This window comes from Pelophylax lessonae (assembly GCF_965119305.1).
Source record: "Pelophylax lessonae genome assembly, chromosome: 2".
Classification (NCBI taxonomy): domain Eukaryota; kingdom Metazoa; phylum Chordata; class Amphibia; order Anura; family Ranidae; genus Pelophylax; species Pelophylax lessonae.
The window spans coordinates 155,545,182-155,565,427 of NC_138769.1; the positions used below are offsets into that span (position 1 = coordinate 155,545,182).

The 20,246-nt window shown below is 43.2% G+C and overlaps 1 protein-coding gene across 1 annotated transcript in view; it reads right to left on the reverse strand.

Annotated features, from left to right (window-relative positions):
* The window catches only part of RTN4RL1 (reticulon 4 receptor like 1), a 263,221-nt gene extending 258,843 nt beyond the window's left edge, over positions 1-4,378 (reverse strand). Inside the window, exon 1 of the mRNA XM_082248507.1 lies at positions 3,817-4,378. Within this exon, the coding sequence (XP_082104633.1) occupies positions 3,817-3,829 (13 nt within the window). The 5' untranslated portion in view covers positions 3,830-4,378. The remainder of the gene's footprint in view (positions 1-3,816) is intronic.
* Positions 4,379-20,246: the final 15,868 nt, after the last annotated feature.

A 20,246-nucleotide genomic window follows, 5' to 3' on the forward strand; every position in this document is an offset into this window, starting at 1 on the left:
AAATATAAAAAAGAAAATCATTGAATGGCTGGGAAAGCATTGATAGTTAATTTTCTGCTTTAAATTTTGAGGGATTTTTGGGTTTGAATTATCAGAATCTTTAAGTGTGTATTCCTGCATTTTTTAAAACTTTCCTCATTTTTTTAGTTAGTATAACACTAAAAATATTGATTATATTTAGTGCAATGACATCATGCTGATTTAACTGAACAGCCCCCAGAACAATGATGTGTGCAGCACTTTAACTCATTGCAACCTGTCAGCTTATAATTTGCTGTAGCAAGATCAGTGAAATATGAACACTTTATCTGTTCCAGGGCGCTGCATTTCTACATCATCTTAAATAGGACCATACTAAACACATAACAATCTGAAAATTGGACTTGTAAGCAAACATATTATAATGTGTGTGAGTACCAACAGATAAACTCGCCATGAGAATCTCAGGCATGTTTTAATAGAAGTCACACATAAACATGGAAATGGAAGCTTGTTAACACCACCCCAGCCTAGCTGTCTGCATAGATTGTCACTGTTAAGTGTTGCTAGCCCTTATACACGTATGGGATTAATAGTGTGCTTTTTGCACAAACCAAGACTGACTGAGTTGTCCTCAGGAGATAGTTTGGAGAAATCGCTTCAGACACTTGCTTCATCCCCACTTTCCAGCCCTTTCCTTCAGAGAAGCAGCAAGTCTCTCGCACCTTTAATAACCTGCTGATGTGATCCATGCTAATGTGTAATGTCCCTGCTCCCTTAGGGAATTACATCACCATCTGTTTTCTTCTATTTGACTTTTCTTTGCAAGGATAATGCATTTTTTCCCAGCCTCTCCCTATTGTCCATTTGTGACCAAATGCCATCCCAACTTCAGCACCATGAACCTCCCCCCAGCTGCTGGTACCAGTTCTGGAATTATGGATGGGTACAAGGCAGACTTTTCAGACCATGGTGATGAGAGAGCTGTGCATCCAAGCACTATAAACCTAAATTCTAACTGAATTATTGATAAGTCTACTAACATACCACTGAATTCCATCTGCCAACTGCATTCCTTGCTATACCTACGAGTCATAAGAATGAGTCGATTGTAAGCTTCAATAGCAGCGTGCTTCTGCCTTCTGTTTCAAATTATGTTCTGTACTATGAGCACTGTTTTACAGTACTTTACAAAGCACAATGGTGCAATAGAAATAAAATAAATAAAGTAAATATTACATAAACTGTGAACCAACAAATTTGGAGGGATATACAATAGGACAAAATCAATGAGGTTGTGCAACAATAAAGCTGAGTGCTAACCAAACACTAGACAACTTTGAGGCAAATTGGTCCCTTTCATTCAGCTTTCATCCACAACAATCTTATCATTCCCAGCAACTAAAAATAAAAATGGGATACACTCTGAATAGAACCACATCAATGCCATTCAAAAAGACATTTTTCAAAGATTATTGCTTGGTTGATTGAAAACATGAAACCTTTCTGGTTTAAAAGCAACAAATCTCCTAATTGTACGGCCAGTGTTAGATGTCATCTAACAGTCCTGACTCCAATATATGTGATTTGTTGTTTTTTTGTTTTATTGCACTTTGAACACTTTCATTACTCTCTGCATTGCTAGACCAAGTGTGTTTCCTTGTGTTCCTGTAAAATGAGCCAATGCATTTAACACAGGCTTTATGCTCCACTGAGTGCAAGGTGCTGGCAAAACGCTCGCTCTTCAGTCACAACACTTGGGCTAGTAATAAGAGATGACATCTTGAGTTTGTCTCTCTCACAGTGACAAATGCTCACAACAAGTAAGTTAACACACACACAAGAGCACAGCGAACCTGGAGCCCAATCACTGTTTAGTCAGATGCCCCAGATCATTACAGGTAACATTAGAGGGATAGACACAGCCATGTGAATGCATAGTAGGTGACAGATGACAGGGGATGGGGCTCGGCTGGGCACACACGAGGCAATCAGGGACATATATAGCAGCAGATGACGTGGGCAGGCTCAGGGAATGTGGCACCCAGTGCAAGAATGGAAACAGAAGGGCAGACAGGTGAAGTGGGCAGGCACACTGCCTCACCATCTGGGCACAGTCATGAATACAACACAGGCAGGTGACATTCTCTAAGCAATTTACTCCCATGGTATTGCCTTCGTCACCTAATGCACTCCATTCTATTAAAGGACAGTCTTAACAATACTATGACCATTTAAGATACAAGCACAGCCAAGTGGCCATTGTTTAACTACAGTTTAGATTTATTTACATCAGTAGGGGATCCATCAGCACCATAGACAGCTCCAAGGGCAGCACTGTGAACAGTACCATTAACAGTGCCATGGGCACCACCATAGACAGCACCATGGAGAGTACTTTTGACATCACTATGGACAGCACCATAAAGAGTATTATGGGCAGCACCATGGAGAATTCTATGGACAGCACCATAAAGAGTATTATGGACAGCACCATGGAGAGTTCTATGGACAGCGCTATGGACAGCATCATAAAGAGTATTATGGGCAGCACCATGGAGAGTTCTATAGACAGCACTATAGACAGCACAGTGGAGAGTATTATGGGCAGCGCCATGGAGAGTTCTATGGACAGCACTATAGTCAGCACCATGAACTGCACCGTGTAGAGTATTATGAGCAGCACCATGGAGAGTTCTATGGACAATACTATAGTCAGCACCATAGACAGCACCGCGGAGAGTATTATGGGGAGCACAGTGGAGAGTTCTATGGACAGTATTATAGTCAGCACCATGGACAGCACCGAGAGTATTATGGGGAGCACCATGAAGAGTTCTATGGACAGTATTATAGTCAGCACCATGGAGAGTTCTATGGACAGCACTATAGTCAGCACCATGAACTGCACCGTGTAGAGTATTATGGGGAGCACCATGGAGAGTTCTATGGGCAGCACTATAGTCAGCACCATAGACAGCACCGAGAGTATTATGGGGAGCACCATGAAGAGTTCTATGGACAGTATTATAGTCAGCACCATGGACAGCACCGAGAGTATTATGGGGAGCACCATGAAGAGTTCTATGGACAGTATTATAGTCAGCACCATGGAGAGTTCTATGGACAGCACTATAGTCAGCACCATGAACTGCACCGTGTAGAGTATTATGGGGAGCACCATGGAGAGTTCTATGGGCAGCACTATAGTCAGCACCATAGACAGCACCGAGAGTATTATGGGGAGCACCATGAAGAGTTCTATGGACAGTATTATAGTCAGCACCATGAACTGCACCGTGGAGAGTACTTTTGATAGCACCATGTTCAGCACCATGGACAGCATCAGCGAAAGTACTATGGGCAGCACCATGGGGAGTTCTATGGCCAGCACTATAGTCAGCACCATGGACAGCACCCGCTAATAAAAATAATACCTAGCAGCAGCTTAGCGATGACAAGGCTGGAGATTTCAGGACTATGCTGCTCTGGATCCAGGACAAAGAAGAGGTTAATCATCCCTGCCTAGACTCTTTGCCTTCAAGCTTTTCACTCGCTAAGAACTTCAGACATCTATAATACAATAATAGGCTGCTGGAAATAAGCAGCGATCGTTAATAAGAGTTGTAAGGGTCATGGGAGAGCTCTGCATTTTTTGGGATGTGTGAGCAAAGCAATAATATGTCGGGTATCAATAAACTACCATCAGAAGATGTGGATGTGTCTGCTCAGAATCCATGCACAATAAATGATGGATGTCTTATTGTCGGGTAGTAAGAAGTAGCTGTCAGTGTGTGATGACCTGTCACATCAAAGGGTTCCCCGTTAGCACCCTACCTGTGCGCTGCATGATGCCACCTGTGCGCGTCTCAGGGACTGTCCGGCTCCTGCGGGCGTTCCTGTTTAATCCGAGAGGCACGAAACAGAGCCCTTCTTCCCCTGCCCGCACTTTAATGTCCAGCAGAAAGAGGCAATCCGAGGAGAAGTAGGGGGCACAAGTCCTGGAAAAGGCAGGAGATCTGCAAAAGTAGAGTATGTCCTATAAGTCTGGAGAGGGGCTGGGTGTCCCCCCAGCTATGGAAGCAACAATTCTCTTCTCAGTGTTCTGTCTCTGGGTATTTAGGGGGGGAAGACGCCCCCTTTTTTGGCTGAGAACGACTCACACCTCTCCACCCCCTTAGTGTTGGGGGAGAGGAGTCTAAGGAGAGTCATTGAGCCCCTTGTCACCAGAAGCTGAGCCAGGAGCTGAGAGACTGCCAAAGACAGTCAGAGCTGATGAGAGCCCCCGTCCAGCCAATTGCTCCCTTTCTGCGATCCGGCTTGTCTGTGTATGTATGTGTTTGCTCCAGCCTTTCTCAGTGTTCTCCTCCCTCCCTCCCTCTCTCCTCCCCTCTGCTCCCTCTTTCCTCCCTTTTTACCTTTTCACTCTGTCTTCTTACCTATCTCCTCTGTCTCCTTAGCACTCTTTCACTCTAAGCTCTGTCTCTTCTCTCTTACTCTCCTCTCCTGTATTCTTCTCATCGCCTTCCTTCCTTCCTTCCTTCCTTCCTTCCTTCCTTCCTTCCTTCCTTCCTTCCTTCCTTCCTTCCTTCCTTCCTTCCTTCCTTCCTTCCTTCCTTCCTTCCTCCCTCTTTACCTTTTTCACTCTGTCTTCTTACCTATCCCCCCTGTCTCCTTAGCACTCTTTCACTCTAAGCTCTTTCTGTCTCTTCTCTCTTTCTCTCCTCTCCTGTAATTTTCTCTTCTCCTTCTTTCTCTCTGTTGTGCTCCCCTTCTCCTCTTTCTCCTGCATTCCTCTCTTCTCCCTTCTGTATTCCTCTCCTCTTCTCCCTCCCTCTTCACCTTTTCTCTGCCTCCTTACCTATCTCCACTGTTTCTCCAATACTCAAACTCTAAGCTCTTTCTGTCTGTTCTTCCTTCTCTCTTTCTCTCCTCTTCTCTTCCTCCTGTATTCCTCTCCTCTCCTCTCTCTCTCTCTCTCTCTCTCTCTCTCTCTCTCTCTCTCTCTCTTTCTCTCTCATAAAACGCCTCCCATATAAAATTTATGAAAGCGCTTTTTGCTTGCAGAGTTCAAAAATACCATCTTATTCCCAGAGCAGGCTGCTCTCAGCTGCCATGTGATGTTGCTGCTGCCTCTTAAGGTGTTTTTCCTCTCTCTCTTCCCCTGCTGCTTTGTTACTGAGAGTTTCAGTCAAGCGAATCTGTGGCTGCTCCTATTGGAGAACAAGAGATGCCAAACTAAATGCAGGTAGCTGCCCTTCCCATACCATGGCATCCATGTGTCTGCCTTGCTGGATGCCCCCAGGCTGTCTGCTCACATCAGCAGCAACTTCTCCAGCCCCTGATCTGAGAGATCAAACCCAGCAAGCTGCCTTCCCTATGCTCTCTAATAGGATAGAAAATGAGAAAAGGCCAGTGCCCCCTCCTTTCCTCACCTCCCTCCTGGTGTGCCCACAGTTATCTGTTCTCTACCCTCAGCATTGAATAGGAGAAGAAAGTGGGGACAAGTTAACCCCGTTAACCAAGCCAGCACCAGACAGGCTCCTGAGGCCCAGTTCTGTGTTACATAAATCTAGTTCTCTTAGAGATTTTTTGCCTGAGTTCAGCGATGTGGCGGCTTATTAAAAGAAGGATTTATTTTCTCCGGCTTTGAAGAGTGTATCAACTACTAGAAAAAACAGAATTATTGATAGAATCGTACAGTAGAGGAAGGACAGAGACAGAGGGCGCTTCCATTTTTTTCCCCCAAAATTATGGATTTGGAACTCAAGCCATTGACCCTAGATCCATTATGTAGGCTTTGTGCTTATTATTTTGCATGAAGGTTTAAGAACAAATACATTCTTATTAACATTATGCACAAAGAGTTTAATAATGAGCCTCAGAGAAAAATCATTTCATTTTTAGATAACACTGGCATCCTGCATATGCATATTTAAAGCAAATTTATCACATAACAACAAACTGAGACACTGTAGTTATCACTACATCATTAAAGCCCAACTCCATGAATTAGACAAAATTTACTCTTGCAGTGACACCCCCCCCCCCTCAACCCTGCAAGGGTTAACTGCTCATTCGGTCTAGGGTTGTAAGAATAAGGAGTAATACCTAACTTATTTCTTGTTCCTGTATGTTCCCTCTATCCGTGTGACTGGTCTTGCAAAGCCTCCTCCCTAAAGCTGGCCATATGCTATACAATTTTTACAATCTCTTTCATGTTTACCAAATCTATGTAAAATGAGGTCAAACCTTAACAATTTATTGCATCTGAATTAGATCAGATAGACCCTTGAAATGTGTAATTGATGGTAGATCTATAGGAGATTGTACAATCAGATTGTATGGTGTATGGTGGCCTTTAGGCTGGCTGTACACTGTACAATTGTCTTTCAATTTACAAAAACTTTGTAATATGAGGACAAACCTAAATGAGGACAAACCTAGACAATCTATTCAACTTACATCAAATAGGGCAGGTCCTTGTATCTTGTTGATGGTGGATCTAAAGGATATTGTACAGCTAGACTGTAGAGTGTATGGCCAGCTTAAGACAATAGTCATTGTCATTGTATGTAATGACCCAGAGGGACCACACACGGGGAGAAAAGGAGAGCAGGAGTAAGGTAAGTAGTGCACACAATTTACAAAAACTTTGCAATATGAGGACAAACCTAGACAATCTATTCAATTTGCATTAAATTAGGCAGGTCCTTGCATCTAGTTGATGGTGGATCTAAAGGATATTGTTCACCTAGACTGTATAGTGTATGGCCAGCCTAAGACATTATTCATTGTCATTGTATGTAATGACCTAGAGGGACCACACACGGGGAGAAAAGAAGAGCAGGAGTAAGGTAAGTAATGCAGCCTCTTTAGCTTACCCTAGACCCAACAGGTATTTAACCCTTGTATTACATGGAGGGGGCATTAAAGATTTTGTGTAATGTCTAGAGTTGGACTTTAAAACAAGTCAGCAATGATAGCTTCAAAAATCTATCCATGCAGTGCCAACCCCCTGCACTGCACAAGTTCAATTATCATTAGGTCTAAGAAAGCTACCTACACTCCAGTTGGCTTTAGACCTCTACTCCTCTTCCTCTGGCACCTTGGGCTCTGGGCAGTCCCTTGGTGTCATCATATACAAAGCAGGAGGAAGAAGTGCTACCACAGTTGGGAGCCCCTTAGGCTGACCATACACTATACACTCTGATTGTACAATCTCCTTTAGATCTATCAACCATGAAGTAGGCACTAAAATAACCTGGCTGTTGACTTATTGCATAAATTGTTTAGATTTGTTCTTACTTTATTTAGAATTGGTACTGAATGTCTGTCAGCTGCTGCTATACCTGAAAAGTAATCAACTGCTAATGTAAAAGATGGCTAAAAAATAAAAAAAAGCTCACAGGGCTTTTGAGCTGACGCAACTTAATTGCCTGTGCGCACATACAAAATGCTAATTTTTGCTATAGGTGCTTTATTGCACATCAAAGACTGCATTAACCACTTTAGCCCCGGAGGATTTGGCTGCTCAATGACCAGGCCCTATTTTGCGATTCGGCACTGCGTTATTTTTAACGGACAATTGCGCGGTTGTGCGACTCTGTACCCAAACTAAATTGACGTCCTTTTTTTTCCACAAACAGAGCTTTCTTTTGGTGGTAATTGATCACCTGTGCGATTTTTATTTTTTGCGCTATAAACAAAAAAAGAGCGACACTTTAAAAAAAATAAAAATATTTTTCAAATTTTTTTATATGAAATTTAAAAAAAAATATGTAAAAATCTAATTTTTTTAACATTTTAGGCCAATTTGTTTTCTGCTACATATTTTAGGTAAAAAAAAATCACAATAAGCATATTTTGATTGGTTTGCGCAAAAGTTATTGCGTTTACTAACTACAGGAAAGATTTATGTCATTTTTATAGTTTTTGTTTTTTACTAGTACAGTAAACCCCCACTCCATCACGGTTCAGTTTTTGCGGTCCCGGTATATTGTGTTTTTTTTTGTAATGTTAATTTACTGTATAAATCATTAAAAATGAAATATTTTTGTGTTTTCCATAGCTCTTGCTATGTCTCTCAGTATTTTTTATGTGTTTAGATGAGTTTCTATTGTTTTAAGTGTGTTTAAAGACCTTAAAATGCTTTTACACGTACAGTGACAGTAAAAAAAACATGCCTACAATGCATTTTAATAGGGTTTTTCTATTTCGCGATTTTCACTTTTCGCGGCTGGGTCCGGAGCGTAACCCCCGCAATGGAGGGGGGTTTACTGTAATGGCGGCGATCTGCAATTTTTTTTGCGGGACTGCGACATTGCGGCAGACAGATCGGACCCCTAACTGACATTTTTTACACTTTGGGGGTACCAGTGACATTACTACAGTAATCAGTGCTATAAATATGCACTGTTACTGTAAAAATGACACTGGCAGGGAAGGGGTTAACTGTACTGGTGATCAAGCCCTAGGGGGCTTGATTCTAACTGTCAGGGGGCGTGGCTTGTGAAGTTATCACAGAGACATGCGATCCTATATAGCAGGATCACATAGCCTCTGTGATCACTTCAGGGAGAATGACAGATGACTGTGTTTACATCAGCTGTCTGTCTTTCTCCCTCAGCTGCGGGAGATTGCGAGTGGCCGGTGGCCATCAGAGCCACCGGTCACACGTGCTTGCTCTCCAGGGAACGAGCGGGGTGGGAGCGCATTGGCCGCGGCGCACACTCTCCCCCTACAGTCTCCTGAGCGAGCGACGTAGGGCTATGTCGTTTTGCCCAGCATCGGCAGAGTGCCGCAGTATATGTATGGTGGGCGGGGGTAAAGTGGTTAAAATTCAACATCTGTGTAAAAGAGTGTGTGTGAATTTCATTTTGGGGATATGATGTACATGCCTAATTTGTATTAAAGGCGCCCACACAATTGTAGCGCAATGGTTATGGAGAAAATCCCATATTCTTGGCATGCTGAGCTGCCATAGTCTGGAAGATGAGAGATGGTTGAGAGGGTTATGTACAGTATAATTTGTCGATATCCAAACAACTTTAACACCCAAGCGCTCACTCCAATGGGAATATCAGGCATGCCGCTCTCCTCAGACGGGGAACTCCAATCATAAGTGCATAAGAAAGAAAGAAAGGAGGCACAAACACCTGGTGCATTACCCTTGGACACCTTTAACACTTTTAATACAAAAACATACTCACAGACATGAAGAGGATAGATCGCATTGAATGAGTCCAACCTAGCTCTGAGGAAGAGCGTGTGTCTCCCGAAACGTGTCAGTGGTCCAACGACAGGGATGAATACCTCCACATGTGGTGGACTCATTCAAGCGATCTATGCTCTTCATGTCTGTGAGTATGTTTTTGGCTTTTTATTAAAAGTTTTAAATATGTCCAAGGGTAATGCACCAGGTGTTTGCGCCTCCTTTCTTTCTTTCTTTCTTGTACAGTATAATTTGTATTAATTGCTCAAAATAGTTAAAAAAAGAACTCTAGCATTTGATAGCTTGGTATAGTGGGTAGAGTGGTTAGTGGGTAGAGTGGTGAATGATCAGAACTAGGGATGAGCTCAGGCATATTCGGTTCCTAGTTTGAACCCACCTGTGTAAGCCTGCCTGGAAACTGTCACTGTACTGGATCAATTATCTCATGGAGCCATTACCTGAAAATGATCAGCCCTGAATGCAGACAGTCTGGGGCACCCATTTTCAAGTAATCACTCAATGAGATGACAGTTCCAGACATTCTATATCCAGGGGTGATCATTCACGCGTAATCACTCCATGAAGTGACATTTACAGACAATCTGCACCCAGGGCCAATCATTCGCTGGCAATCACTCCATAGGCGATTACATGTGAGCAGTCACAACTATATGCAAGAACTGTCAGCCTTCTATTGCTTTTAAAGGGGGCTGCCATCTGTAGCTAGTCATCAGGAACTCCTGCTGGGTCTCCCTCATATAATCGCTAACTGCCCCATTCACAAGTGTGAATAGGGTCTTAGAGCAGGACAGGATTGCAACCAGTGGTTGCATGCATGCAGCTGCTAAGGGATCTGGGGTTGGAGGAGGGTTCCATTAGTTGAGCTGGGAATTTTCTCTGGCTTTCATGCGTTTGCCCTTCCATGTGCTCCTTGCTGGGAAGGCCAGGTATAGATGAGGGCAGGGGTAATTTCCTTGTTACTGGTTTAAATATTGGTAAGGGGACACAACACTCTGGACACTTTTGCTGCCATTGTGCTATGTGCTGGGTGTCCATGGTGCCCCTGCACCTTTAAGTAGGACTGGGCTACCTCAAGGCCCACCTGCCCCTTATCTAGCCATTAGAATGCATGTGCTTCCACTGTGGACACTCTCAAAAAAATGTAAAAGGGTTAGGACTGCAAGTAATACAGGGGGGCATGAAGGGGCCTTGCAGCTTGCCCATGCATTTTCAAATGTATTCTAACTAAACCCCTATTTTTAATGCATACTGTTAAACAGGTTAATTTGGTTGGTAAGCAGACTGGTTAGTGAGTTGAGCTGGGAATTTTCTCTGGTTTTGTCTTTCAAAAAAACTGGTCCCCCTACAGATTACTGTAATGTATAATGTGGTATGCACAGCATACTAGCACATTATGGCCCCAACCATGTTGATTGATGAAAAACAGACAGCAATGCATTCCTGTGGGACTTTTATTTTCATTTACAGCCATATTAATTCAGTTCCACTTTTTTTAACCACTTTACCACCGGAGGATTTTGCTGTCTTCCGTCCAGGCCACTTTTTGCGATTCGGCGCTGTGCGACTTCAACTGACAATTGCGCGGTCGTGCGACGCCGTACCCAAACGAAATTTACGTCCTTTTTTTCCCACAAACAGAGCTTTCTTTTGGTGGTATTTGATCACCTGTGCGATTTTAACTTTTTGCGCTATAAACAAAAAAAGAGCATTTATTTTGAAAAAATAACAATATTTTTAACATTTTTTTATATGAAATTCCCCCCAAAAAAGATGTAAAAACCAATTTTTTTAAAAAATTTTGGCCAATTTGTTTTCTGCTACCTATGTTTGGTAAAAAAAATCGCAATAAGCGTATTTTGATTGGTTTGCGCAAAAGTTATTGCGTTTACTAACAAAGGGAAAGATTTCTGTCATTTTTGGTGTTTTTTTTTTTAACGCGTAATGGCGGCGATCTGCGATTTTGTTTGCGGGACTGCGACATTGCGGCGGACAGATCGGACCCTTGACTGACATTTTTGACACTTTTGGGGGTACCAGTGACATTACTGCAGTAATCAGTGCTATATATATGCACTGTTACTGTAAAAATGACACTGGCAGGGAAGGGGTTAATTTTATTGGAGAGGGAGGGGTTAATGTATGCCTGGTGCTTACTGACGTGTAGGGGGGGAGGTGACTGAGTGAGTCATGGACAGATCAGATGTCCAGCTATGCTGAACACTCCGATCTGTCACTCCTTGTCACTATGGAGATCCGCCCGCTGTGTTTACACACAGCGGGCGGATCTCCAGACTCGATCCCCGACGATCGGGTAAGAGCAGCGGCGATCGCCGCTGCTCCTCCCCTGGCCCGACTCCCGCTGTGAATGAAAACAGCGGGAGCGAGCCTCCGGCGGCGCGCAAGCGCCGCCCAGAAGGGGGAGTGTCTGACGACATAGTACTACGTCGTCAGACGATAACGAGCCACTCTGCCGCAGTAATATTACTGTGAGCAGTGGTAAAGTGGTTAAACGTAATAAGTCCCTATTTTTGTTCCATTTAAAATTCGAAGTGGAGCTAAACGGATGTAAACGGCTGGCACCCGCAGGTGTCCTAACAAACAGTTACCCATCTCTGATTTAAGCAGGGAATTCCTCGCTGATGGCATAATGTAAACAACGGGGGGCAGTGTGTACAGCAGGAGAGGGGCAGTGTGTACAAAGAGGGGGCAGTGTGTATCACAGAGGCTATGCCACTTGCCAACTCCTAATTAGCACTGGGGGCCCAATCAAAACTAATGTAACTCTGTAGTTATGTCCCTGACTGCCACTGTTCATTTTCAACTTATACAAGCTTGGTTGCGTTGGACAATATCACATCAATTACTCTCTTATGTAATCAGTATTCAATGGGTTTGTACTGAAGGTTTGCTGTTTCCCCACTCAAACCAAATACCCAGACCACTGTTTGAAATCAGACATTATTTTCCATTTATCATCCTGTCTAACAATTTATACAGTTCTATTAGGAAGATTATCATAGCTAATACAGCCTACATTAAATATGCAGAGTACTGATATCATACTACCAAAATATATAGATGATGTATGCTATGCAATTTCATCTCTAAGCGCTATCCCTGGTGGAGTACATAATTGTAAAATCCTAATATGCCTTCTACCTGATATATGCAGTTTTCTGTTAACAAATTAAACATATGTTTAATAAGGAAAAATGTATCCCTATTGAAAAATAAAGGCATTACAGACATCATATCTCATGGTAATAGGATCAATGAAAAATATAGCACACAACTATGTTGCTTGTAAAGGGAAATTCCAGACACACTACTTAATACACAGTTGAAAAACATACATGAAGACTGTTTAATCTGAAAAAAAGATGTACAAATAAATGCATCTTTTTCTGTGATCCAATCATATACATATAGTGTACTGCAAAATATGAAGTTGTATAGAATAGAGAGGGTAAACCATTGTCCAATGCATGTGCATGCGGTTCTGTAGACTCTGTGTCATTGTCATATTGCTTGGACTTGGTAACACCTTAAACTGAAGCTTCCCTTTCTTGTGGGCAACCTAAATACCTCCCCTAGTGGCATACCATAAACAGAGTGTTGGATGTGGTCCACCCCAGCTGCAGGCAATAAGGTTGTGCATTGTCTGCATGGAGGTCATTCAGCTAAACTCTTGCTCAACATTGTTTGCATAGTTTTGACACCAACATTGCTAGGGGAAAAAGACCAGTGGTGCATCTCCTATTTTCATTCAGGTAAGAATTGTCTGCATTTATTCTAGTTTCTCAGCTAAGTAACCATAAACCCCAATTATGTTTTTAGATGTCTGTAAGAGGGCACTTCTCCACTGACCACTAATGTAGGGGGCTCTTCTAAATTGACCACTATTGTAAAGAGGGGAACTGCGCTGACCACCAAAGGGGACTAGTCTCACCGACCTCAAATGTGAGATGCATCTTTCCCAGTGACCACTAAACTTACTGTCAATCTAAGGGCACACCAGCAAAATGGGGCACTTCTTCACTGACCACAAGGGATAAAGTTCAGGTTTAAAGCTACCTTGGGTTTGGAGATGGTTAGTGAAAACTAACAAATCTTTGTAAGGAGAAATACAGTGCTGGGTGGTGGGCTACATACCTTTATATAACCCCCCCACCTCCCCAATCCACTATAGATTTTTTTCTAGACCTTTGTGCATCTTACCACTTCTTTCCTGTATTAGCAGCATCCTACCATAGCTGTGAAAACTCAGAAGTCTGCAGAACTATTTGATCATTGTATAGCAGACTTGCAGAAAGAAGACTGAGGGACACGCATTTAGTGGACCAGGTCTAGACAGCAATTTGCGCTAAGCTGTCTCAGGTCCGACCCACCTCTTCTTGGATAGAGTCACCACATACCTTTCTTTGGATCAACCACCTTGGACACATGTCTCCAGGCCATATACCCTGTCACAATGCCCCTAGCCAGAGGTCCATTGTTAAATAAAGGAATGTTTCCTTTTACACGTTTTTCGACACTTTACTGCATTTCTTCTCATATAAATATCCAACGCAGCATCACATCTTCCCGGAATCACTGACAGAGTCTTTAGTGCAGAATGCCAGCAATATACAGTACAATCGACATCTTGACAGTGTAATCATATCAGTGCAGAACACTATTCCTCAGGTTAGCCATCTTCCCATGCTTTCATAAAAAAGCCCCTTGCAACAATCAGCTCACCACAAAGCTCCTCAGTCCCAGACCACAAGGTGCCTATGCACCAAGCCACAGGACCCGCAGCTGAGAGTCAGGGTTGGCAAGGTTACTCCACTTGCTTCTGAGAAAAAGTGCATTTGTTCCACTTGTTAATGCTGGCCAGCTGGGCACCCATACCCACAGCTGCTAATATATGGGCACTAGCTCCACCCTAATACCTTACTACAGGAGGGGTACCCAACTCAGGAAGATGGCTTTCAATAACCTCCCAGATGAACAGAAGTAAAATGCAAATAGACATAAAACAGGAAATATAATTCTAGGCAAACAAATTCAAGTGCCTGGCTCAGCTCTTAAACCGTTGCAAACAAAAAAATATTCCTAAACCATTTTAGGGAACAGAAACTCAGAGTTATTCCCTATAGAATTTTATACAATATGCATCAATATGTTCAGCCGAACATTACTACTGTTATATTCCATACATGTTAGAAAGAAGCACAAAAAAAAGGCAATTTTACAAAACAAAATGTTCCTTTATTGAAACATTGGCATTGTACAAAATTTGACAGTGCTCTATGGTATCAAAACAGCTCATACAGTGGCAATAATAATAACACAATGTCTGCTTGGAATTAATATAGGTTACTCAATTCTTCAGGGGACTCACCCAGGGTCAAACCACACATCAAACAAAACAGGCCACCACAGCCACCGCAGCCAAAATAGGCAGGTGGAGAACATACTCCATAGCTAGGCTGTCCATGGCTTCCATACTCTATCAAACTTTTTAGGGCAATTCCTACTGATTTAAGTTAATTTGTACATAGGAAAAACAGCATTAAAAGAGTTTTCCCACGAGACCATGGAGGGAAGGGAATCAGCATTCCATTTAGGTATAATTTCTGTCTTGGCACTATATACCAAATAGGAGAATCAAATTTTAGTACATCAGGGGCTCTGCTCATCATCTGCAATACCCAACAATGCTAGAGTATGGGAAAGCAGGAGGGTCAGCTGAAGACAAAAGGTATTTAGCTCAAACGCTGAACCAGCCTCGGGTAGCTCCAAAACATATGTAAGTATGTGCCAGTACCTGTCAAACAGCGGAGGCATTTCAGGGATCTCTAAAGGTATTTTTTACTAAGGTATAGTACACCCTATATAGGAATTTAGCCTGTAATCAACCTGTCTTTCGATTAAATCAGTAATTTCATGCTGTTCTCGAAGCAGTCCTCCCAGTCCTCCCTGTTAAGGTCAGGGCAGATCTGTCTTCCACACCTCCCATAGTATGTCCATCTTGGGGGAGTCTACACTAAGTAGGGCCAGATAGAGGAAGTATAGAGGTTTTAACAAGAACTCCTGAGCAACAAGCTCCTTGATAGAGTCCATAACTAAAGTTGGGGGTTAGGAAATTGAGCCTGGGCCGCATGGCATAATTGGAGGTAAGAAAGGTACATCCATCGTGGCAGTCCAAATTTATTCCAGAGATCAGAAAAGGGGAGCAGGGAACCCACTGAAAGTATATCTCACAAGGTTTTGACACCATAACAGTCCCAAGGCTGGAAATCAGGCAAAAGGCAGAAGTGTAGGAGGCTGAGGTTACCCCAAAGATGGCAATATGGGGACCAACATTCTGGTCGCAAGAATCTCCTCCTGTCCATTGCCCATACCCGAAGTGTCATCTTAGTGGGGTGTGGAAGACTGGGATACGCCTGTCCCCCCCCCCCCCATATACCAGATTGCCAAGCTCTTAAAGGGACTCTAACAGGGCAGCCTCCAGGCAGACTGCAGCATTGGTCAGGAAAGTACAAACCACCAGTGGACAGTGACAAGAATAGCTGCCCAATAATAGATATGATAACCAGGCAATGCCAGTCCTCCACACCGCACCAGAAGGTCTGAGGTAGATTTGACCAAATGTGGATGGGCACCACCCCATAAAAATGACCTAACACAATCTCTCTGAAGAAGGAGTTAGGTAGGCAGTTGCAGAAACGTTTTTTTTTTTGGAGGAACTCCATTTTGAGAATGTTAATTGGCCCCATGAGATTTAGGGGCAGAGTTGCCCAAGTGGAACACTTATCTCACAGTTGAAATAATAATGGATGCAGATTAAAGACGTAAAAAGCTCCCACTGAACCTTAAGGGCTCCCACTGAACCCAAGTAACTAAATGGATCCACCCATCTCAGCGGGGTATCCCAGTCACCAATGCCTGAGTGTCTAGAGGGAAGAGAATTGACTTTGACTAATTGATTTGGATCCCGGAGAATCAGCCAAATTCATTAAAAACATCAAGAGCGGCCCGCAAGGAGGAATTAGTATCATGGAGATAGAGGAGAACATCGTCAGTATAAAATGAGACCTTTTCTTCCAGGGCCCACCCTTAGCCATTTAACAAAACGGTAACACTGAATCAAGCACCAAGGCAAATAGAGAGGGGGACAGTGGACAGCCCTGCTGTCAGGGAACTTCCTACAAGCGAGCTGGATCTTCCGCCCACACTAATGCAGCGACGCCCAGTGGCCTATTTAAACCAGCCTGCTCCAGCCATTAGTTGCTGGATGATCTTCAGCTTCCTGTTTCCTGCTTCCTGTTCCTGTTTACTTGGATTACCTGATACCGACCCGGCTTGTCTCACCTGTCTTGTCTCTCCTCCTGGTTCCGACCACCGGCTTGTTTACCTACTCTGCTCCAGTCTGCTGTTCTCGTGTATGACCCCTGGCTTGCTCCTTCGGACTCCTCTACTGCTTGATGAACTGTGTTTGACCCCTTGGCTTGACCTTGACCTCGCTCTTGGCTACCTCCTCCAGTCACATTCAAGGGAACCTGCATTTCAGCACGCACTATGTGTCTACTACCACAGCAGTCACCTCTTCACCGGAGCTTGCTGCAGCTGGCGACCCCTGTTCCTTTGGGCACAGCATCCTCTGTCTCCACCTTCAGGGGTGCCTTGCACTTAGCCACAAGGGAAGCCCTCTCAGCACCTCGGCCTCTGATCAGGTACGTGATATCTGCCAAGTACCTCTCTGCAGTAGGAAGGGCTCAGAAAAACTAATGTTGGTGGGAGCTCAGTAAAGCATAGCCAGCCATGTAAGGAATTGAGGTCTGAAACCAAACCTTCGCATCGCCTCCCATAAGAATTTCCACTTTACGGAATCAAATGCCTTCTTGGCATCAAGGGAAGCATTAACTTTCTGGCCACTATTGGCATAAGTGGTCAACAAAATTAGGAACAGACGTCTAAGATTTATGTTGGTGCCCTTTCCAGGCATAAACCCAGTCTGAACTACATAAGAGAGATTGAACTACCCAATAGGTGCCATCATCCAAAAATTGAGAAACAGGAGCAATTTTGTGAAAATTCATACGTCTGGAAAACCAGATCGCATTGAATTGTCACAGAAACAAATGACTGGACTTTCTAAGGCACATCATAGAATGAATCAGAATGACTCATGTATTGTAAAATATATCCTTTTTATTTGTTGCAAAAAATTTAAAATTGAGAACAGAAAGTACACATAGAGCTTGTCCTCTTCAAGAGGTAACCATTAACATGGATTATTAAAATCGCATAGCCCAGGACAATTTTTATCCAGATAGGCCCGTGGGTGACTGGAAAAATTGTGTGGGCTATGATGCATTCATAATGCGTTCACAACAATAGTTAAACAACTATAAATTCGTATCTGATCTTTGGGTCTACGCGTTTCGCAGCGTGCTTCTTCAGGACCACATTTTAGCATCAGATAAATCTTAAGACAAAGAGAATGTTTCATTAGTACACTTATAATAAAGATAATATATAATACAGTTTGTGTGCACATGGTCTAAATCAACTCGCACCTTATGGGTGTAGCCAGTGTCTCCCGGGCGGACATAGACATATATATATATACAGCAATGAAATACAGGTAGGCATAGTCAATGAGAGGGCTAAGGCTAATCTATTAAGTATAAATGTTCTAAATTACATCTTATATATACTTTTAGATCTTATAATAGATACCACTAAGATCATTAACTCTGCCTTGATCGTCCTGTATCGCATCCTCTATGTCCGCCCGGGAGACACTGGCTACACCCATAAGGTGCGAGTTGATTTAGACCATGTGCACACAAACTGTATTATATATTATCTTTATTATAAGTGTACTAATGAAACATTCTCTTTGTCTTAAGATTTATCTGATGCTAAAATGTGGTCCTGAAGAAGCACGCTGCGAAACGCGTAGACCAAAAGATCAGATACGAATTTATAGTTGTTTAACTATTGTTGTGAACGCATTATGAATGCATCATAGCCCACACAATTTTTCCAGTCACCCACGGGCCTATCTGGATAAAATAGATTGTCCTGGGCTATGCGATTTTAATAATCAATGTTAATGGTTACCTCTTGAAGAGGACAAGCTCTATGTGTACTTTCTGTTCTCAATTTTTATTTTTTTGCAACAAATAAAAAGGATATATTTTACAATACATGAGCCATTCTGATTCATTCTATGATGTGCCTTAGAAAGTCCAGTCGTTTGTTTCTGTGACAATTCAATGCGATTTGGTTTTCCAGACGTATGAATTTTCACAAAATTGCTCCTGTTTTTCCAGTCTGAACTACCTGGATGACACCCTAAAGATCCTTGTAAATATGGTTGGCAAGAACTTTTGCCAATATCTAGGCATCCACATTGATCAAGGAGATTGGCAGACACCTGTTGCAGTACTGCATGGGAGGCGAATGCCAAATCTTTCCAAGAGAGTGTCTTGTATGAGGCTGAATGATAAGTGAATTCTCGTAAAGAGGGAAGAAAATGTTGTCAAACATCTACGAAAGTGAAGGTAGTCGACCACTGGGCCAGGCCGAAGGACCAACGGGAGGTGGTGTGAAGCCTGTTCATATCCGAACATGGAGCAAAATTAAAGTACCCCAAAAAAAGCATATTATTCACCCCATATTGGAACACCACCTCCATGATAGTGGAGAGCAATAATACATTGGCCGAAGGAGGTAAATAAAGCCACACCAATACAAAACTTACATTTGCAATAATAGCGTGCATAATTAATTAGTGAAACCCAGGGTCAGTTTTTATGTCCAGGAGCTGAAACGGGAGGGACCTGAGCACCAAAACACTGACCCTCTTAAGTGGCTGGAGTACGTTGCATGGTAGAGGAAACTGACCCAGGCTCACTTAAGTCTCAATATACAGGAACCAAGAAGGAGGGTTTTCTGTAATACACAGATCTGCAGTGGGAATTTACGAAGGTAATTTAAAATCAGAGACCTCTTAATGGCAGAGTTATGACCCCATTTGTCTCAAGATATTATAGAGAGCATAAAGTGTTAAAACCCATTTAAGAGTGGACATTTCTTTATTTAACTTTTTGCCTCTGGTCAGGGATGTTTTGTGAGGGTCTATGGCTGGAACACATGTGTTCAAGATGGTGTATCCAAAGACAGGTATGTGATGGCTCCATCCAGGAAGAAGTGGTGCAGGACCTGGGCCAGCTTTGTGCCAAGGTTCCCCATATTTTTATGTAGTTTGCAGAATTCAAACCTGTGTGGGGAGACCCATCTGTTTGGAGAAGTGGCAGGGGATGATGTGAAGAAGGATTGATGCTTTGACCGTGTTGTGTCAAGTGGCTGGAAATTGAACTGAGTGTGAACATGCATTCTATCCATGTCTGTCTGTTGAGCAAGAGCTTGAGAAGGAACTCCAGGAGTTGGCAGACTTGAATTGTGACCACTCCCAGCAGCCATCCAGCAACACTGGTGGTGAGACAACTACAGAGCCTGTTACTGCAAGATTACTTTTAGAGATGAAGCCCAATTTACCAGTGTTGTTTGGTCCAGGGACATGGTGGGATGTCCCGAGGGGGGCCTAGTGGCTGCAGAGCCCCAGGTGAAGTCATTAAGTGAGCCAAAGACTGCTCCAAAATATACAGGGGCTGAGAAGTTAAGCCATTTTCATGAGGAATCTTACCACCACTTAAAGTGAAGGATGCTGGCATGCAATTAGGGCCTGCTTCAATGTTGGGGCCATGGCTGACACCTTTTTTGTCTCCTGGATGAGGGTGGGGTCAGTGACGGACTTGGTTGTCCCAGCTCCACCTGTTATGTTCAAGAGCTTTGCAGTGTCCAGTACCCTTTTGTTCCAGAGCCTTTGTTCGAGCTATTGGAAGTAGAGTGTGTCCAAGATGAAGTGAGCGGACGTGTCAGTAGGAGCTCTGCTGTGGTGTTCTGCTTCTTTTCTCCTTACCTTGACCTTTTTCGAATCCTGCACTGCTGTTCTGACCACGGATGCCTCATA